The 21,592-nt window shown below is 44.5% G+C and overlaps 1 protein-coding gene across 2 annotated transcripts in view; it reads left to right on the plus strand.

The window, feature by feature from the left end:
• The first annotated feature begins 11,344 nt into the window (after positions 1-11,344).
• LOC106611209 (rho GTPase-activating protein 5) overlaps positions 11,345-21,592 on the plus strand; it is an 82,344-nt gene continuing 72,096 nt past the window's right edge. For both annotated transcript variants that reach the window (XR_006770988.1, XM_045723596.1), the window contains exons 1-3: positions 11,345-11,617; positions 13,303-17,207; positions 18,736-18,886. Coding sequence is in view for 1 of the 2 variants with exons in the window: in XM_045723596.1 (XP_045579552.1) it covers positions 13,494-17,207; positions 18,736-18,886 (3,865 nt within the window). In the remaining variant the exon portion in view is untranslated. The remainder of the gene's footprint in view (positions 11,618-13,302; positions 17,208-18,735; positions 18,887-21,592) is intronic.

Raw genomic sequence — 21,592 nt, forward strand, 5'->3', positions numbered from 1 at the left:
CCAATATGCCTTTATTTTTCCAAAACGTAGAGGTGATTATACACTGTACATCGGTTTGAGGGGAATTTTATCTATGAGTGTTTGTTTGACAACCTTTCAAGCCTATAGAAAAAGAGATATAGCACACACTTGCCGTAAATGACATCATTATCTTCAGATTAATAACTTATCCACATAGTCACTGTAGTTTCAATAGCGATAGCAAGAAGGCAGTCAATATAGTATGAAGTGTTCTGCATTGTTTTAAGGCCTATTCTTGAGACAGATGGCTGGACCTTACGATTATTAAGACAGATATGATGGTGGTGGTTATTCTAGTGGCTCCTTGTATAAAGCCTACAGTATGTTATGTTTCAGCCAAAATACTAATGCACTATAAGTGCTGTACTGGATGTTACAAGAAATGCCCCCCATCTCTCCCAGGAAGCTATAGCCTTTTGAAACTTAAGTAGATAATAGTTATAGATCAGAAATAATGCCAAACATTGACCATTAGAAATCAGCATCACCACAACACAAAGCTACAGGGATTAATCAAGCTTTGTTTACACTGTGTGTAACGGTTGTCCAAAGGAGTAGACCAAGGTGCAGCGTGCTAAGTGTTCATCTTGATATTTATTTTTACTCAGAACACTTAAACAAAATAATAAACAATGGTAAACAACCGTCACGTCTTGCAGGCTTACCGAGCAGTACAAAAATAAGATCCCACAACTCAAGGAGGGAAAAAGGGCTGCCTAAGTATGGTTCCCAATCAGAGACAACGATAGGCAGCTGCCTCTGATTGGAAACCATACTTGGCCAAAACATAGAAATATAAACCATAGAATGCCCACCCCACACCCTGACCTAACAAAATAGAGAAATAAACCGTCTCTCTCAGGTCAGGGCGTGACACTGTGAGACTGTTTCCTCGGCTGAACACTGCTTTCTATTCACATGCTGTGGCCTTCCTGGCTAATGCACAGAAAAAAACGTTTTAGTCTTGTTTCCTTCCACCTGTTAGCTAAAAGGACATATAAATACATGGATGTGACAGGTGGCTTGATGGCTACAAGCAGCTACCTCCCTGTTTGCCATCTACACAAGCAGTGCAGACTGAGGTTAAATGGAGGCGACAGACCATTTCTCTCAGGTGATCAAGGGTCCAATTGATAGTGAAGTCTCACCGACGCCTTGACCTGCAGACAGAGAGCATGAAGACACCATTGTTGTGAATTGAACACAAACACTCACTAACACAGACAGACTTGAAGCTGGTAGTAGCTTCAACCCTTAGTGCCCCCCCTAAGCACAACTGAACATCGAAGGGTTGTTGTGAGTTGTTTTCATTGAGGCACTTGCATTTTCCTGACTAATTTGTCATCTGTTTCAAATGTATAAAAGCATACGTTTTATAATGCAGACTAAGACCTGTTACTGAAAATGACAGAACTATTTGGATGCTGTGAGTTTTCTCCTGTACAGGCTGTACTGTAGTGTCATTGATGTTTAATACACATGCATGGTGTTGTGCTGACAGGAATATATGCAGTATAGAATAACATCCCATCCCCATCCTAAGAATAATTAATTTTTTGGGGCATTTGCCCAAAAAATCTGTAAAAAGGACTAGGAAAACTAGAACACCCCCCTAGTCACGCTCTGACCTAAACACCATAGAGAACCGAGGGCTCTCTATGGTCAGGGCATGACAGTACCCCCCCCCCAAAGGTGCGGACTCCGGCGGCAAAACCTGAAACCAAATGGATTGGGGGGGTGACTAGTGTCGGTGGCGGCTCCGGTGCGAGTCCTAGCCCCCGCCCAGACCCCGGATCAGGCCATGGCGCCGGGCTGAACGCCGTGCCTGGACTGGGCATCGGTGCAGAGGAAGGTTCCCGCCACGGAGCAGGACTGGACACCGTGCCTGGACTGGCCACCGGCGCAGAGGAAGGCTCCTGCCCTGGAGCTGGAATGGATGCCGTGCCTCTCCGGACCGTTGACCGTCCCCGGAAGCTCCGGACCGTTGACCGTCGCTGAAGGCTCCGGACGGTGACCATAGCCAAAGGCTCCGGACCGTTGACCGTCGCCGGAGGTTCCGGACCGTTGACCGTCGCCAGAGGCTCCGGACCGTTGACCTTTGCCGGAGGTTCCGGACCGTTGACCGTCGCCGGAGGCTCCGGACCGTTGACCGTCGCCGGAGGCTCCGGACCGTTGACCGTCGCCCGAGGTTCCGCACCGTTGACCGTCCCCGGAGGCTCCGGACCGTTGACCGACGCCGGAGGTTCCAGACACAGGACGTACCGGACTGGGGAGGCGCACTGGAGGCCTGATGCGTGGGGCCGGCACAGGTTGCACCGGACTGGTGACACGCTCTTCAGGGCGAGTGCGGGGAGCTGGCACAGGACGTACCGGACTGGGGAGGCGTACTGGAGGCCAGATGCGTGGAGCAGGCCCAGGTTGCACCAGACTGCTAACTGGATCCTCTGCTGGATCTTACTTTGCTACCTGACAGTTTTTTACTTTTTCATTACCGTATATTTTTACTTTTTCCCTCACTCAACTTTTTTCATTCATATTTTTACTTTTTCCCTCACTCAACTTTTCTCATTCAACTTTTTCACCCCGGAGGTTTTATCTGGACATGGTTCGTCAGGACTTCAAACAGCCGAAGCTAAGTAACATTAACATGATGCCTTCTAATTGCAGTCGTTGTACTTATAATATACAGGAGAACGATCGCCTTACGGCAAGGATAGCTGTGCTGCAAGCCCAGCTTCAGGCGCAATCGTTAGGCATGGGTAATTTCAGTGTAGGAAAGGATGAAACAGCGTCTGTGCCACCAGTAAGTACAGATAGTAACGTTAGTATAAACCCCCTCGCACGGTCCCCGCAGCCGGACAACTTTCTCATGGCTTCTGGAGGGAAACGCTGTAGGAATGCTCAACCGGTATCGCTTATTCAGCCGACAGAAACTTTCAACCGGTTCTCCCCATTAAGCGAGTCGGAGTCGGAGGCCGAGACTTCTCTGGTCTCTACTCCTCCCGTTGTGGGGTCTGAGACGCCGACGGCTCCCACCATTAGCTCTGACAAATTGAAAACCCTAGTCATTGGCGACTCCATTACCCGCAGTATTAGACTTAAAACTAATCATCCAGCGATCATACACTGTTTACCAGGGGGCAGGGCTACCGACGTTAAGGCTAATCTAAAGACGGTGCTGGCTAAAGCTAAAACTGGCGAGTGTAGAGAATATAGAGATATTGTTATCCACGTCGGCACCAACGATGTTAGGATGAAACAGTCAGAGGTCACCAAGCGCAACATAGCTTCAGCGTGTAAATCAGCTAGAAAGATGTGTCGGCATCGATTAATTGTCTCTGGCCCCCTCCCAGTTAGGGGGAGTGATGAGCTCTACAGCAGAGTCTCACAACTCAATCGCTGGTTGAAAACTGTTTTCTGCCCCTCCCAAAAGATAGAATTTGTAGATAATTGGCCCTCTTTCTGGGACTCACCCACAAACAGGACCAAGCCTGGCCTGTTGAGGAGTGACGGACTCCATCCTAGCTGGAGGGGTCTAACTCCTCTAGCTCCACAATGAAATAGGGTGCAGGCCAGGCAGCAGGCTGTTAGCCAGCCTGCCAGCTTAGTGGAGTCTGCCACTAACACAGTCAGCGTAGTCAGCTCAGCTTTCCCCATTGAGACCGTGTCTGTGCCTCGATCTAGGTTGGGCAAAATTAAAAATGGCGGTGTTCGCTTTAGCAATCTCACTAGTATAAAGACCTCCTCCATTCCTGCCATTATTGAAAGAGATTGTGATACCTCAAATCTCAAAATTGGGTTACTTAATGTTAGATCCCTCACTTCCAAGGCAGTTATAGTCAATGAACTAATCACTGATAATAATCTTGATGTGATTGGCCTGACTGAAACATGGCTTAAGCCTGATGAATTTACTGTGTTAAATGAGGCCTCACCCCGGTTACACTAGTGACCATACCCCCGTGCATCCGGCAAAGGCGGAGGTGTTGCTAACATTTACGATAGCAAATTTCAATTTACAAAAAAAAAACAATGACGTTTTCGTCTTTTGAGCTTCTAGTCATGAAATCTATGCAGCCTACTCACTCACTTTTTATAGCTACTGTTTACAGGCCTCCTGGGCCATATGCAGTGTTCCTCACTGAGTTCCCTGAATTCCTATCGGATCTTGTAGTCATAGCAGATAATATTCAAATTTTTGGTGACTTTAACATTCACATGGAAAAGTCCACAGACCCACTCCAAAAGGCTTTCGGAGCCATCATCGATTCAGTGGGTTTTGTCCAACATGTCTCTGGACCTACTCACTGCCACAGTCATACTCTGGACCTAGTTTTGTCCCATGGAATAAATGTTGTGGATCTTAATGTTTTTCCTCATAATCCCGGACTATCGGACCATCATTTTATTACGTTTGCAATTGCAACAAATAATCTGCTCAGACCCCAACCAAGGAGCATTAAAAGTCGTGCTATAAATTCTCAGACAACCCAAAGATTCCTTGATGCCTTTCCAGACTGCCTCTGCCTACCCAAGGACGTCAGAGGACAAAAATCAGTTAACCACCTAACCGAGGAACTCAATTTAACCTTGCGCAATACCCTAGATGCAGTTGCACCCCTAAAAACTAAAAACATCTGTCATAAGAAACTAGCTCCCTGGTATACAGAAAATACACGAGCTCTGAAGCAAGCATCCAGAAAATTTAAACGGAAATGGCGCCAGACCAAACTGGAAGTCTTCCGACTAGCTTGGAAAGACAGTACCGTGCAGTATCGAAGAGCCCTCACTGGTGCTCGATCATCCTATTTTTCCAACTTAATTGAGGAAAATAAGAACAATCCGAAATTTCTTTTTGATACTGTCGCAAAGCTAACTAAAAAGCAGCCTTCGCAAATGGAGGATGGCTTTCACTTCAGCAGTAATACATTTATGAACTTCTTTGAGGAAAAGATCATGATCAAGCCTTCCCTGTAGCTCAGTTGGTAGAGCATGGTGTTTGCAACGCCAGGGTTGTGGGTTTGATTCCCACGGGGGGCCAGCACAGAAAAAAAATTAAAAAAAAAAAAAAAAATGTATGAAATTGTATGAAATGTATGCATTCACTACTGTAAGTCGCTCTGGATAAGAGCGTCTGCTAAAAATGACTATAATGTAATCATTAGAAAGCAAATTACAGACTCCTCTTTAAATCTGGGTATTCCTCCATTGTCCTGAGTCTACACAACTCTGCCAGGACCCATGATCACGGGAGATACTAAAGTGTTTTAGTACTATATCTCTTGACACAATGATGAAAATAATCATGGCCTCCAAACCCTCAAGCTGCATACTGGACCCTATTCCAACTAAACTACTGAAAGAGCTGCTTCCTGTGCTTGGCCCTCCTATGTTGAACATAATAAACGGCTCTCTATCCACCGGATGTGTACCAAGCTCACTAAAAGTGGCAGTAATAAAGCCTCTCTTGAAAAAGCCGAATCTTGATCCAGAAATTATAAAAAACTAATCGGCCTATATCGAATCTTCCATTCCTCTCAACATTTTGAGAAAAAGCTGTTGCACAGCAACTCACTGCCTTCCTGAAGACAAACAATGTATACGAAACACTTCAGTCTGGTTTTAGACCCCATCATAGCACTGAGACTGCACTTGTGAAGGTGGTAAATGACCTTTTAATGATGTCAGACCGAGGCTCTGCATCTGTCCTCGTGCTCCTAGATCTTAGTGCCGCTTTTGATACCATCGATCACCACATTCTTTTGGAGAGATTGGAAACCCAAATTGGTCTACATGGACAAGTTCTGGCCTGGTTTAGATCTTATCTGTCGGAAAGATATCAGTTTGTCTCTGTGAATGGTTTGTCCTCTGACAAATCAATTGTAAATTTCGGTGTTCCTCAAGGTTCCGTTTTAGGACCACTATTGTTTTCACTATATATTTTACCTCTTGGGGATGTCATTCGAAAACATAATGTTAAATTTCACTGCTATGCGGACGACACACAGCTGTACATTTCAATGAAACATGGTGAAGCCCCAAAATTGCCCTCGCTAGAAGCCTGTGTTTCAGACATAAAGAAGTGGATGGCTGCAAACGTTCTACTTTTAAACTCGGACAAAACAGAGATGCTTGTTCTAGGTCCCAAGAAACAAAGAGATCTTCTGTTGAATCTGACAATTAATCTGGATGGTTGTACAGTCGTCTCAAATAAAACTGTGAAGGACCTCGGCGTTATTCTGGACCCTGATCTCTCTTTTGAAGAACATATCAAGACTGTTTCAAGGACAGCTTTTTTCCATCTACGTAACATTGCAAAAATCAGAAACTTTCTGTCCAAAAATGACGCAGAAAAATGAATCCATGCTTTTGTTACTTCTAGGCTGGACTACTGCAATGCTCTACTTTCCGGCTACCCGGATAAAGCACTAAATAAACTTCAGTAGTGCTAAATACGGCTGCTAGAATCCTGACTAGAACCAAAAAATTTGATCATATTACTCCAGTGCTAGCCTCCCTACACTGGCTTCCTGTTAAGGCAAGGGCTGATTTCAAGGTTTTACTGCTAACCTACAAAGCATTACATGGGCTTGCTCCTACCTATCTTTCCAATTTGGTCCTGCCGTACATACCTACACGTACGCTACGGTCACAAGACGCAGGCCTCCTAATTGTCCCTAGAATTTCTAAGCAAACGGCTGGAGGTAGGGCTTTCTCCTATAGAGCTCCATTTTTATGGAATAGTCTGCCTACCCATGTGAGAGACGCAGACTCAGTCTCAACCTTTAAGTCTTTACTGAAGACTTATCTCTTCAGTAGGTCCTATGATTAAGTATAGTCTGGCCCAGGAGTGTGAAGGTGAACGGAAAGGCTGGAGCAATGAACCGCCCTTGCTGTCTCTGCCTTGCCGGTTCCCCTCTTTCCACTGGGATTCTCTGCCTCTAACCCTTTTACAGTGGCTGAGTCACTGGCTTACTGGTGTTCTTCCATGCCGTCCATGGGAGGGGTGCGTCACTTGAGTGGGTTGAGTCACTGACGTGGTCTTCCTGTCTGGGTTGGCGCCCCCCCTTGGGTTGTGCCATGGCGGAGATCGTTGTGGGCTATACTCGGCCTTGTCTTAGGACGGTAAGTTGGTGGTTGGAGACATCCCTCTAGTGGTGTGGGGGCTGTGCTTTGGCAAAGTGGGTGGGGTTATATCCTGCCTGTTTGGCCCTGTCCGGGGGTATCATCGGATGGGGCCACAGTGTCTTCTGATCCCTCCTGTCTCAGCCTCCAGTATTTATGCTGCAGTAGTTTATGTGTCGGGGGGCTAGTGTCAGTCTGTTACATCTGGAGTATTTCTCTTGTCTTATCCGGTGTCCTGTGTGAATTTAAATATGCTCTCTCTAATTCTCTCTTTCTGTCTTTCTCTCGGAGGACCTGAGCCCTAGGACCATGCCTCAGGACTACCTGGTATGATGACTCCTTGCTGTCCCCAGTCCACCTGGCCGTGCTGCTGCTCCAGTTTCAACTGTTCTGCCTGCGGCTATGGAACCCTGACCTGTTCACCGGACGTGCTTGTTGCACCCTCGACAACTACTATGATTATTATTATTTGACCATGCTGGTCATTTCTGAACATTTTAACATTTTAACATCTTGACCATGTTCTGTTATAATATCCACCCTGCACAGCCAGAAGAGGACTAGGTTTTTGGCCTAGGTTTTTGGCCTTTCTAGGGAGTTTTTCCTAGGGAGTTTTTCCTAGGGAGTTTTTCCTAGCCACCGTGCTTCTTTCACATGCTTTGCTTGCTGTTTGGGGTTTTAGGCTGGGTTTCTGTACAGCACTTTGAGATATCAGCTGATGTACGAAGGGCTATATAAAAATAAATTTGATTGATTGATTGATTTGAATGTTGAGCAGAACACACTTGCACAACATCTCTCTCATCTCTCTCTCTGCCAACGTCTCCATCGCCTCCCTGATGGTCTCTGGCTCTTCAGGGCGAGTGCAGGGAGCAGGCACAGGACGTACCGGGCTGGAGAGGCGCACTGGAGATCTGATGTGTGGAGCTGGCACAGGTTTCACAGGACTGATGACATGCTCCTCCAAACGCCTGCATTGCCGCGTACTCCTAGCTAACTCCATTCTCCAGTATCCTTCCTCACACTGTTCCATCGACTCCCAGGCGGACTCTGGCACTGTCCTTGGGTCGACCGACCACTTCTCTATCGCCTCCCTGACGGTCTCTGGCTCTTCCCTCTGCTCAGCCGCCAGCTCCATGTCCCCCCCCCAAAAAAATCTTGGGGTTTCTGTGGCCGCGGTCCCCGGCGTCGTCGCTGTCTTCCTGTGTCCTCTGCGACTCCCGCCAAGGAAGGGTCTCGTGTCCTCCCATGATCTCCTCCCAGGTCCAACTTACTTTTCCCATCGTTGCACGCTGCTTGGTCCTTGTTTGGTGAGATATTCTGTCATGGTCTTGGAAATGAGTGGACCAAGGCACAGCGTGAATTGAGTTCCACATCTTTTTAATAACAAAGTGAAACTACAAAACAACAAAACTTACAAAGAACGTGACGTCGTAGTGCCCAAAACACACTAACACAAACAATATCCCACAACCCATGTGGGAACAATGGAGAACTTAAGTATGATCCCCAATTAGAGACAACGATAATCAGCTGCCTTTAATTGGGAACCATACCAAGCTCACCAACATAGAACTAGGAAAACTAGAACACCCCCCTAGTCACACTCTGACCTAAACCCCATAGAGAACCGAGGGCTCTCTATGGTAAGGGCGTGACAACCCTGTTGCGCATGGAAAACCCAACTAGTTTTTGCTCAAAGAGGAATTAATTCTTATGGTTCCTTATGATAACACCACTCCGCATCATTGACATGAAGAGGGCCAAAAGCAGAATGAACGGTTATTTAAAGGGTATAGGACTTCATACATTTATAACCCATACATAACACATTCATAAGCAGTACATGAGTGTTTCATAACAACTACAAGACAACGAAAATGTCAACTTACTTATACAGTGCCTTCAGAAAATATTCATACTCCTTGATTTATTCCACATTTTGTTGTGTTACAGCCTGAATTCAAAATGGATTAAATATATATTTTTCTCTCAAACATCTACACACAATACCCTACAATGTTAAAGTTAAAATATGTTTTTAGAATCTTTTGCCAATCTATTGAAACTGAAATACAGAAATATCCCATTTAAATAAGTATTCACACCCCTGAGTCAGGTTGGCAGGTAGACTCAAACTATACTGATCGTGCAGGGTAGCTAAAAGAGAAGGCAATTACCTTGTTGTTCTGAGGACAAGGAGGGTGTAAGGACCAATAGTTGAGACTCTCAACCAACACTTACATCAGATGAGAACACACTACTGTCTGTTGCTAGGAATCATCACATCTATTTACAGGTTGTTGTTGTTCCATCACGAGCTTTGCACTTGCATGGCATGGCAACCTCACACATAGTCTGCTCTTGGAACTGATTTGAATTAAACCATTGGCTAATAAATACGTTGCTTCCTCTTTTTACTACATCACTTGTGACAACAATGACACTGATGACACTGTGTGAAAGTTATATTGATTGACCTTTGACATGTAAGCTGCAAAGCACTGAGAGAGAAAAAAAATTGAGAGAGAGAGAAAAAGAGAGAGAGAGAGAGAGAAAGAGAGAGAGATAGAAAGAGTGAGAGAGAGAGGCAGTGAGCCTTTTGGCTCTGAGTCTGTTAAGTTTGTAACTAACTAGTTAAATAAAGGTTCAACTAAGGCTCTGATTCCAATGCCTTGTTCCTGTTCATATTGACAGATGGCAAAGTGCCAACCCAGAAGACTGGGATCCTGTGTGAAACAACTCCCACTTTCTCTCCACCATTCAGCTTTGGTTGGGAGAGAATGCCCACTCTCACTATAATATTTACACTCTGTTTCAGTGTGCCATCATCACAACAACAGTGCATAGAACTATTATAAACACGATTTTAGTTTGAAGGATAACATGAAAATATGAACACTTAACCGACACAAACAATTGGACAAAGCTCCCTCAGCCTTCCTGCTCGTCCCTGGTGTTTTGTGTCGCAACAATTGCAGTGGGACAGCTGAGCCCAAAACAGACCCAGACAATGGAGCTTGGACTCTCAGCTTCACTGCTAAAGGCTATTGCATTATGATGACTGACAATAAAACAGCACAGCGATGTCTGGATTTCCAACTCAATATAGAAAAGGCTTGTATAAAAGGGTTGATAACTTTGTGTCTGTCAGTTGTGAGGGACACACTTTCTTTGATACAACAATCAATCCACTCATAAACTTACTTCCTATCACATTTTTGCATAAGATGCTTGATGCAGATATTTTACATGCACATTACAACATGTAAGTTGAACATCATCATGTACCATCATTGCATATGTATAGTTTATCTACTAGGGCTCTGTCAATCCTAATGGATAAAACCAAATCAGATTGAAATGAATTATACCTCCTGGATAGAACCAAATCAGGTTGAAATGAATTCTACCTCCTGGATAGAACCAAATCAGGTTGAAATGTATTCTACAATGAATTTCAACAGAAGACACTAATGTGTATAGAACAGTGTAAAAAATGTGTAGAAATGTAGGCTATGGTTGAGTGAGAGACAAGCTGTAGGGATTCCCCCTTCCCTCTAAATCAAGATAAAAGCAAGAGATTAACAAACAAGGTTTTGCAAATCTGCCTAGAATCCACTAGCGGAGCATTGAAAGTAAAGGCCTTAGGGTGAGCAGCATATTGTGTAGTATTAAAAACCTGCCGTTGCATTTCTCCAGAGAACTGTACACTATATTTATTAACAAAAACTAGGTTTGTCTGTCATATAAAACCCTCATGAAATATTATTGTAATTCACATGAATGTTACTGAAATTCTTCAGATGGCTTCTTTCAGATGTGCATTTCCCTGTAATAAACTTGTTATAACCATGTAATAACTTGGTTTGGCTCCACACTACAACGTAACAACAAAGATGTGTCAGTAGCCTACTGTATTTGCAAAACTAGATAGTCCAAGCTTATGCACTATTGAACAATGTAGGTTATTACATTCTCTACGTAAATGTTTATTCTGGTTGACAATGTGCCATCTCTTGGACATGATCCCTAATCACTGGTCTCTAATCACAATCACAAAAATAAGCCACCAAATATTCAGGCGTTAGCTAATACTATTTCCAGACATGATTAATTCACACAATTACATAGCAACCATGCGCGAGCATCGCGCCCCTGCTTTGAGCCCTAATGGAAAAGTTACTGGAGAGAGAGAGAGAGAGAGAGTGGGTGAGAGCAGGATGTATCAGTCGCCATTACTGACTGGGATAAGAGAGAGAGGAGGGAGCAGGTCTCCGATTACACGCATACCACCAATTAAACAAAATATATAAAAACAAACACATTTGGAATAGAAAGAGGATAAACGGAACGTTCCCCGTGAATTGCAGTGCGCGAGCCGTTGATAAATAGAATTTGCTGGAGTAAAATAATACACTTGGAATGCTACCTTTTTTCGTGGTCTCGGAGCTGGGAGCGACCATGTTAGGTAGGGGAATGTATTTGGAATGGACTGAATCGAATTTCTTCATTAGCTACATCCTGGATAAAATTGTCTGTGTCAAATAAATTCAATTTTTTTCAGTTAAGGATCAAGGGAGGTAACGAAATATTCCGGCAAGGTCATTCGTTTGTATTTTGCGCTGAGTGAAATGTATTATTGTTCGACCAGCTACCACTATTTCGCTAACTAACTAGGCAGTGTTAGCTACAGCTAGCTAGTGGGCTAAGCTCAGCCTGAGACTACTCTGGAAGCAAGCGATTTTAGCTTAGGCCCTTGAGTTGGCTATACAAGTCATTCTTCCAACCAAATGCCATTGATGATGGGGTTATCATTGTCATAGTTCTGATACAATGGCATAGCCAGACGTAACCTTTTATTGCATGGGTTATTATAATTGTAACCATATGCAGATAAAGCAAACCACGTTTGCTAGCAACCTAATTGGAAGTGTGACAGTTTCACTTGCTGGACGTTTCTTGCTTGATAGTTCGCACGCAGTTAATGTTAGCTAGCTAGGACAGGTACATTAGCTAGCTAACTAATGAACCTCAGATTGTTGCAAGATGATAATTGTTTCTGACAAGTTGTCCAGAGCAGCGTCGTGCTTTTGAATAACCTCTACATCTCGTGGTAGAGGATTGCTTTTTAGTTTTCATGGTATGCCTCCCTGGCAATGACATTGTTGGTTGAATACCATTATCATTAATCAATGACCGGGGTTTAGACGGGCGCACCGTTCAGAACGTAGCAGACCGGAAAGAAACGTAAGAACAGCCAGGTACTACAGTGGTTTGCTAGTGATAGGCTACCTTCTCACCTGGGCAGTACTAGTCACACATCTCGATAATAACAAAAAATGCAGTAGATATGCAATAGCTAAATTCCAGTTTAATCCAAAAATGTGGGACCGGTGTAACTACAGTATTATAAATCGGACGTCAAAACTGGACTGTTTGCTTTTTAAGATGTCATTATGATGGGGTGTGTTGCATGATTCTTAGCTGACGAACATGCGAAGTGCAACATATAATAGCCAGTATTGTTGTCAAAAGGTTCAATAATGGCAGGTGCAATAGTTCTCTGGTAACATCTGCAACAATAGTATTGCTGGAGTAAACTGAAATGTAATCTATATTGAATGATGATGAATAGTAGGTTTCTGGGATTTGATAAATAAGTAAATTATGATCTTGTCTCATTACGCTTTTTTTCATTATTTCTAGGTCACTGCCTCCAAGTCTGAAGTTGCATAACATTTTTTATCTTCTGCATAAATTGGATAAAAGGGAGTTTTTTTAATGGAATGGCCAATATCTGGGGGGAAATTACTCATGAAAAGAGTAACTGACACTGAACAAGGAACTTATTTGTTACACTCCTACAGATAGTACAGGATTTATCAACATTTTTATTTGCAGGTTATCGCATTTTATTTAGCAGGTTAACCTCTGTTGTAGGTTATTGCCTCATATGATTGACAGTCTCTAGAGCGGAAATAGCCTACTGTAACTGTTCAGATTTTATCATTAGTCCTGTGGACTGTTTGCAAAAGTTGTTCACTATAAAGGGAATAGGGTGTCATTTGGTACGCAGACCATATTAGGCCTATATGATCTGTTTTTTGTGTTCCTATGTGTGTGTAGTTCAATTATGCACTCTTTCTTTTTCAGGGAGGTCATAATAATGGAGAACCAGTTGCCCTATCCCAGCTCGAGGATCTAGGAGGATAGAGGGATTCACCACTAAAGGGAGAAAGCCATGAATGTGCACCACCACCCTATCTAACCAATTGGAGTGGAATGATAGCTGTGCTGGTAGAAACCTTTCTTGAAATTGACAAAGCAATGACAGGGGGAATATAATGGCCAAGAACAAGGAGGCACGCCCCCCAACATATGCTGTCAGTGTTGTCGGCCTCTCAGGGACAGAGAAGGAGAAGGGCAATTGTGGCGTGGGCAAGTCCTGCCTATGCAACAGATATGTGTGTTCCAACGCTGACGGTTACTACACTGAGCACACGTCTGTGTTGAGCACAATTGACTTTGGAGGTCGCGTGGTGAACAATGATCACTTCCTCTACTGGGGTGAAGTGCCACACCGAAGCGATGACGGGCTCGAGTGTAAAATTCAAATCATTGAACAAACAGAGTTCATTGATGATCAGACTTTCTTGCCACATCGCAGCACAAACCTGCAGCCCTATACTAAAAGGGCTGCAGCCTCCAAGCTACAGTCTGCTGAGAAGCTGATGTACATTTGCACTGACCAGCTTGGCCTGGAGCAGGATTTTGATCAGAAGCAGATGGCTGATGGGAAACTGAACATTGATGGTTTTTTATTGTGCATAGACGTGAGCAAAGGCTGCAATAGGAAATTTGAGGATCAGATGAAATTTGTCAACAGCCTTTATTCTCAAATGGTCAAATCGAAAAAGCCCATCGTCATTGCTGCAACTAAATGTGACGAGTGCATGGAGCAGTATCTAAGGGATCTTCAGGTGTTCGCTGCAAGCAAAAAGAACCTCCTGGTGGTAGAAACGTCAGCTCGATCTAGAATCAATGTAGACTTGTGTTTTAACGCGTTGACCCAGCAGATGGACAAACCACGAGGCAAACCCAAAATCATTCCTTATTTGGAGGCCTATAAAGTTCAGAGACAGTTAGTAGCCACAGTGTCCGACAAGTTTGAAAAGAGGATTGTACAAACCGTCAGAGATTATCACACAAGTTGGAAAACAGTGAGTAACATGTTGAAAAACCACCCCGACTATGAGGAATACATCAACTTGGAAGGCACCCGAAAAGCTAGAAACACCCTCAACAAGCACATTGAACAGCTGAAGCAGGAACATATCAGGAAAAGGAGGGAAGAATACTTCTCGAGCCTGCCAAAAATTCTCAATAACTTGCTCAACAACTTGGAAGAACTCGAGAACCTGAGCTGGTCGGAGGCTCAAAGTATCTTGAAGAGTAGGGCTGAGTTTCATTTCTGGTTTGTGGTGCTGGAGCACACTCCGTGGGATGAGACGGACCAAATTGACAAAGTCAACGACAGAAGAGTGCCCTTTGATCTCCTCAAAACGTTGGAAGGGGAGAAGATTTTTCAGAACCATGTCCAGCATCTGTTCTCAGAGAAAATGCGGTTAGAAATGAAGAATAGATTCAAGAAGACATTAGATAGAGTCCATTTCATCAACCCTGGACAACCCTGGGAAGAGGTCATGTGTTTTGTCATGGAGGACGAGGCCTACAAGTATATCAGTGAATCTGATCACAGGGATGTTTATAGCCAGCATCAGCAGGAAATAGTTGAAAGGGCCAAAGAGGAATTTCAGGAAATGCTTTTTGAACATGCAGAGCTGTTTTATGACCTTGATTTAAACGCCACCCCAAGCTGTGACAAAATGAGCGAGATCCACACTGTGCTTAACGAGGAGCCCAGATACAGAGCCCTGCAGAAACTGGCCCCGGACAGGGAGTCACTTCTTCTCAAGCACATCGGGTTCGTCTACCACCCCACGAAGGAGACGTGTCTGAGCGGACAGAGCTGCGTTGACATGAATGTCGAGCAGGTACTGGCTAACAGGCTAGTTCAGCTGGACCACAGTCGCTCTAATCTCTACTATAACAGTGCCAACATTGATAAAGTCAATTTGTGTCTCTTGGGAAGGGAGGGTCTCGCACAAGAACTTGCAAATGAAATCCGAGCCCAGTCCACAGACGACGAGTACACCCTGGATGGGAAAATCTATGAACTGGAGCTTCTGCCTGTTGATGTCAACTCAACGTTGCTCTTTAGCCATATGTGGGCGTCGACCTTCAAACCTCACGGAATCTTCTGTGTTTTCAGCTCCATAGAGTCGCTAAATTGTATTGGCGACTGCGTAGGGCGAATCAGGGCAGAGATTGCACAGAACAGGAGGGAGAGATACGCTCCGCCATTGCCATTCATTCTAATTCTAGCAAATCAGAGAGACAACGTTTGCAAAAATATGCCTATCTTAAGGCATCAGGGCCAACAGCTTGCAAATAAGCTACAGTGCACCTTTGTAGATATACCTTCTGCTACCTTTCCACGGAAGTTTAACGAGTTCCAAATTAAACAGGCTCTCAGAGGAGTATTAGAAGGACTAAAGCACAACTTTGATGTGATGAGCCCTCTGCCGTCCATAAAAGACATGTCAGAGACCGACTTGAGGATTGTTATGTGTGCTGTGTGTGGGGATCCATTTAGCGTAGACCTCATCCTCTCACCTTTCCTGGATTCACATTCCTGCAGCGCTGGGCAACCTGGCCAAAGTAACACTCTGATCCTCAACAAAATCATCGGCGACAGTCGCAGAAGAATACAGGTCACTGTCCTCTCCTACCACTCCTCCATCGGAATCAGGAAGGACGAGCTCGTCCATGGATACATCCTGGTCTACTCAGCAAAACGCAAGTCCTCCATGGCGATGCTCAGAGCTTTCCTGGCAGAGGTCCAAGATGTCATCCCTGTTCAAATGGTGGCCGTCACAGACAGTCAAGCAGACTTCTTTGAGAATGACCCAATCAAAGACCTCATGACTGAAGGGGAGCACATCGCTACAGAGATAACCGCCAAATTCACAGCTCTCTACTCTCTGTCTCAGTACCATCGTCAGACAGAAGTCTTCACGCCGTTCTTCAACGAGGTGCTAGAGAAGAAGAGCAGCATCGAGAGCGCCTTCATGTTTGACAGCTCTCGAGACTGCACGGGTGCGAGTGAAGATGTCTTCCCCCAGTCTCCCCACAGCCATTCCCCTGCTTACAGTTACTACCCTGACTCAGAGGACGACACCGAGGCTCCTCCGCCCTACAGCCCCATCGGGGACGACGTGCAGCTTCTTCCAACGCTTAGCGAACGTGGAAAGTGCAGGATCGATCTGGAGGGGAACGAGTACCCTGTCCATAGCACACCTATCGGTGACCAAGAGCGCAACCACAGAGTGCCTCCCCCGGTTAGACCCAAGCCTATACTATCCAAGCCCAATGTCAAGAAGTTGGACCCCAATCTCCTGAAGACCATCGAGGCTGGAATGAGGAGCAACAGACGACAACGCAGCCCCATGGCCCAAGGTGAAGACGTCGAGGCGTCCGACAATTACGCAGACCCCGTAGACACTCTCCTGAAATCAAAGGGCTTTACCGACAACATCTACGCTGTCCCGGAGGACACCCACAGCAGGACCCTCAAAATGCGCAACTCGTTTGAGGGGCTTCACGTCTTACACGGGGACGAGGAGAACGGCTTCGACCACAAGGCGCAGGCCAGCAGGAGGCCCTCCAAGTATAAGCACCGCTCCAAAATACTCTTCAGCAAAACCAAGATGTACCACAGACGTGTCCACTCCGACGTCAGCGATGATGAGTCTGGGCCGGCCATGCAGAAGAAGAAGAAGGGCAGGGCCCATCGGGGCAGTGAGGAAGACCCCCTGCTGTCCCCTGCGGACCCCTGGAAGGGAGGGATAGACAACCCTGCCATCACCTCCGATCCAGAGCAGGATGACATGAAGAAGAAAAAGAAGAAAACGCCAAAGACAAAGGAACCTAAAAAGGTAGGCATTCTGATTCATGATTACTATAACACAGATTCAGAATGGTCTGCTCTCATGATTACTATAACACAGATTCAGAATGGTCTGCTCTCATGATTACTATAACACAGATTCAGAATGGTCTGCTCTCATGATTACTATAACACAGATTCAGAATGGTCTGCTCTCATGATTACTATAACACAGATTCAGAATGGTCTGCTCTCATGATTACTATAACACAGATTCAGAATGGTCTGCTCTCATGATTACTATAACACAGATTCAGAATGGTCTGCTCTCATGATTACTATAACACAGATTCAGAATGGTCTGCTCTCATGATTACTATAACACAGATTCAGAATGGTCTGCTCTCATGATTACTATAACACAGATTCAGAATGGTCTGCTCTCATGATTACTATAACACAGATTCAGAATGGTCTGCTCTCATGATTACTATAACACAGATTCAGAATGGTCTGCTCTCATGATTACTATAACACAGATTCAGAATGGTCTGCTCTCATGATTACTATAACACAGATTCAGAATGGTCTGCTCTCATGATTACTATAACACAGATTCAGAATTGTCTGCTCTCATGATTACTATAACACAGATTCAGAATGGTCTGCTCTCATGATTACTATAACACAGATTCAGAATGGTCTGCTCTCATGCATTGAAGAAAATCAATGTTTGAACTATAACACTGAGAGTAAATGTGACTTGTACTTTCTGTTGAATGTTGCAACATCACTTTCTCCTGGACAAGCATGCACTCCCATTCCTTAGCAATTATCATGGGATATAACACAAGCAATGACAACATAATCACGGTTAAATATGACCGCCATAGTTGAGGAGTGAGAGGAGAATTGGGCATCCCACTGTATTGTAGTCTGGTCTGTTAAAGGCATTTGGAGGAAGGCAGGGTTCCCAGGGTGTGGAGGAAGTGCACTGAGGCATGTCCCAAATGTCACCCTATTGTCACCCTATTCCCTATATAGTGTACTACTTTTGACCAGAGACCATAGGGCATTGGTCAAATGTAGTGCACTATATAGGGAATAGGGTGCCATTTGGACCATAAAAGCTGTCCACTTCACATTTTCACTACAGTACTGTACAGTAGGTCCACACTCACAGTGACGTTTCAAGGAGCTTGCTTCATTCTTAATTTTGTAAAATGATTTTGTCTGCACATAACAGGACAATCATACACAAATGTTTTGGCTTAAAGCCAATCTTCATATATTAGAATCCTGAATTGTTTTCACTACAGTAGCACCACTGCCAGTAAGTATACTCTCATTGTTTGAACATTTTGCTGTCTTTGATAATCAGGCAACAGAACATTAACAAAAAAACCTGGGAACAAAATGTTAGTTCTCGCAAGGTGTTTTACACTTTTCTTTTTCAATTAGAGCTTAAGTCTTGTGGAGAATGACAACTCTTTTGAAGAATTGAAATTGAAAGAATGAACTTTATTTCTGTAGTTTGTTTTGAAAACGATGCTATTATGTTTTCCTTCAATTCACAGCCAAAATCCAAGCCCACAAAGCCTTTGTACCCTCCCACACGGAGGAATTGGGAGAGCCATTACTTTGGTGTTCCTCTACAGAACCTGGTCACCCCGGACCGGCCAATCCCCTTGTTCATTGAGAAGTGTGTGGACTACATTGAACGCACTGGTAGGTTATTTTCTATCAGTTCTCCCTCATCCCTGTGTGTGTGTGTGTGTGTGAGAAAACATAGGCTACCCCAAATATGTATGCTATTTGGTCGGAATTCACTTGAGCCTTTTGTGGCTGCTGCTAACAAAATGTGGCATTCATTCATGCTGCCTTTTCACTAATTAGCTGACAGTTCTTGGGATTTCAGTTGTGTGATAATATGATAACCCCTCTGCTCCAACTGACTGGCATGACCTTTATGACAGAACGTCATTGTGGTTGAGTTTACTGTTATTGCATTACAAACCACTGATTTCCAGAAAGAGAGAGGATTCATTTATTACAGGTATTGTATGATTCCTTTTTAGATTCCCCGCCTGTTTGTATCGACTTAACTTGCGTAACATGTGCTTAAGCTCTTACTTAGCGCACTTGATCCTTTTAATTGTTGGATCTCATGTAATGTTAGGGGTTAATCTAGTGATTCATTCGGCCCATGGGTTTTAAACAAGCGTATACACTGACATGCCAAGCTACATTTGTTCACAATCCTTTAGTAGTTAAACGTAGCATTGTAGCAATATTGTTTCCCCTTGCAGTGACTCAAAGGGCTTGACTCGCCTTAGTTTCTGCAAAGTGCATCAGTCGCCAGATGTAAGCCATGACTGGAGAGAGAAGACTCCTCTAACTGCTTACACACTCAATTGAAGATTTCATTAAACGCTTCCTTTTCCCCCACTAATAAATTGTGTTTAATGGGGGGCAGAAGAGGGGAGGGCGATGACTGGGCATGGTGAATGATTAACTGGAATTTGATGTTGATGCATTTTGAAATCTCATTGGCCATTATTCTCTCAGCACTTAGCCTAATGCTAACGCCGACCAATATTTTGAATGCAGCAGCAGAAATCTCCCTCTAGGTTATTTGTAATGATATCTGATTTGTAAATATGCAGTTTACCGTACTGTCTGGAACTGGAAATGATATAATATCTGACTGCAGTGAACCCTCAATGCAGCATTATTTTTATGTATTTTCTAAATAAAAAAAAAGGTGGGCTTTCCATTTATTTTGGGGGGGTTGAAAGTAATCTCTGAACATATGTTAAACCAAGCTCAGTAAAAAGCGGAATATTTTTGTTTGCTATGAAGTCAATGGAATAGAGTAAATTCTTTCCAGTAGTAGTCATTGGCAACTTCCTGCTTGCTAGGCTATTGGTATAAGAGGCATCTTTCCCCCCCTACTTCGAGAGGTGAATCTGCAGGTAAGCATTTCATTGCACTGTGTACTCCATGCATATCATGTGTATATGATGAAAAAACGAACTTGAAACCTGAACATGACCGCCGTGTTCAATGGAAACATTGACTGGTAGGCTACTCATCAATACCCAGTGAGTGAGAAGCCTGAGGTCTCAGACAAGCCAACATTGTGGTGAATATCAAAGAGGTGAATTTCACACAGATCTGAGTAGCCTAGTTTGTGGCAGGTTTACATGCCTTTGAAGCAGTAGGCTGTGTGGCAATGAAACAAGCCCAGCACACTGCTGTGTGGCAATGAAACAAGCCCAGCACACTGCTGTGTGGCAATGAAACAAGCCCAGCAGACTGCTGTGTGGCAATGAAACAAGCCCAGCACACTGCTGTGTGGCAATGAAACAAGCCCAGCACACTGCTGTGTGGCAATGAAACAAGCCCAGCACACTGCTGTGTGGCAATGAAACAAGCCCAGCAGACTGCTGTGTGGCAATGAAACAAGCCCAGCACACTGCTGTGTGGCAATGAAACAAGCCCAGCACACTGCTGTGTGGCAATGAAACAAGCCCAGCACACTGCTGTGTGGCAATGAGACAAGCCCAGCACACTGCTGTGTGGCAATGAAACAAGCCCAGCACACTGCTGTGTGGCAATGAGACAAGCCCAGCACACTGCTGTGTGGCAATGAAACAAGCCCAGCACACTGCTGTGTGGCAATGAAACAAGCCCAGCACACTGCTGTGTGGCAATGAGACAAGCCCAGCACACTGCTGTGTGGCAATGAAACAAGCCCAGCACACTGCTGTGTGGCAATGAAACAAGCCCAGCACACTGCTGTGTGGCAATGAGACAAGCCCAGCACACTGCTGTGTGGCAATGAAACAAGCCCAGCTCACTGCTGTGTGGCAATGAGACAAGCCCAGCACACTGCTGTGTGGCAATGAAACAAGCCCAGCACACTGCTGTGTGGCAATGAAACAAGCCCAGCACACTGCTGTGTGGCAATGAAACAAGCCCAGCACACTGCTGTGTGGCAATGAAACAAGCCCAGCACACTGCTGTGTGGCAATGAAACAAGCCCAGCGGTGGCGATGGTTATAGACTTTTAAAACATTTCAATCAGTTTTTTTGTATCGTATTTTGGACCAGAGTGAGGCTCTCTCTCAACTAGCCTACCTTTTGTCCCTTGCAGTGAGTAGGATTCACCATCTTCATCGAATGTTTTCATCATTTATCTGCAGATAGTTGCCAAAAAGCCTACCAGTGTGCAAATTAGGGAGCCAAATAAACGTCTCTCTTACCGATGCAATTCGATAGGCTACTGACGAGTTACTCACTTTAACGTCACTGTCTGGCAAGTCCTGATGGACTTCATATCGAAATTACAAAAGAGATCTTTAGCTCACATGTCCCGATGTGATACCATGGACATATAACTAAGTTGTATGATTTATGAATGGCAAGGAT

Source organism: Salmo salar, chromosome ssa09 (assembly GCF_905237065.1).
Source record: "Salmo salar chromosome ssa09, Ssal_v3.1, whole genome shotgun sequence".
Classification (NCBI taxonomy): domain Eukaryota; kingdom Metazoa; phylum Chordata; class Actinopteri; order Salmoniformes; family Salmonidae; genus Salmo; species Salmo salar.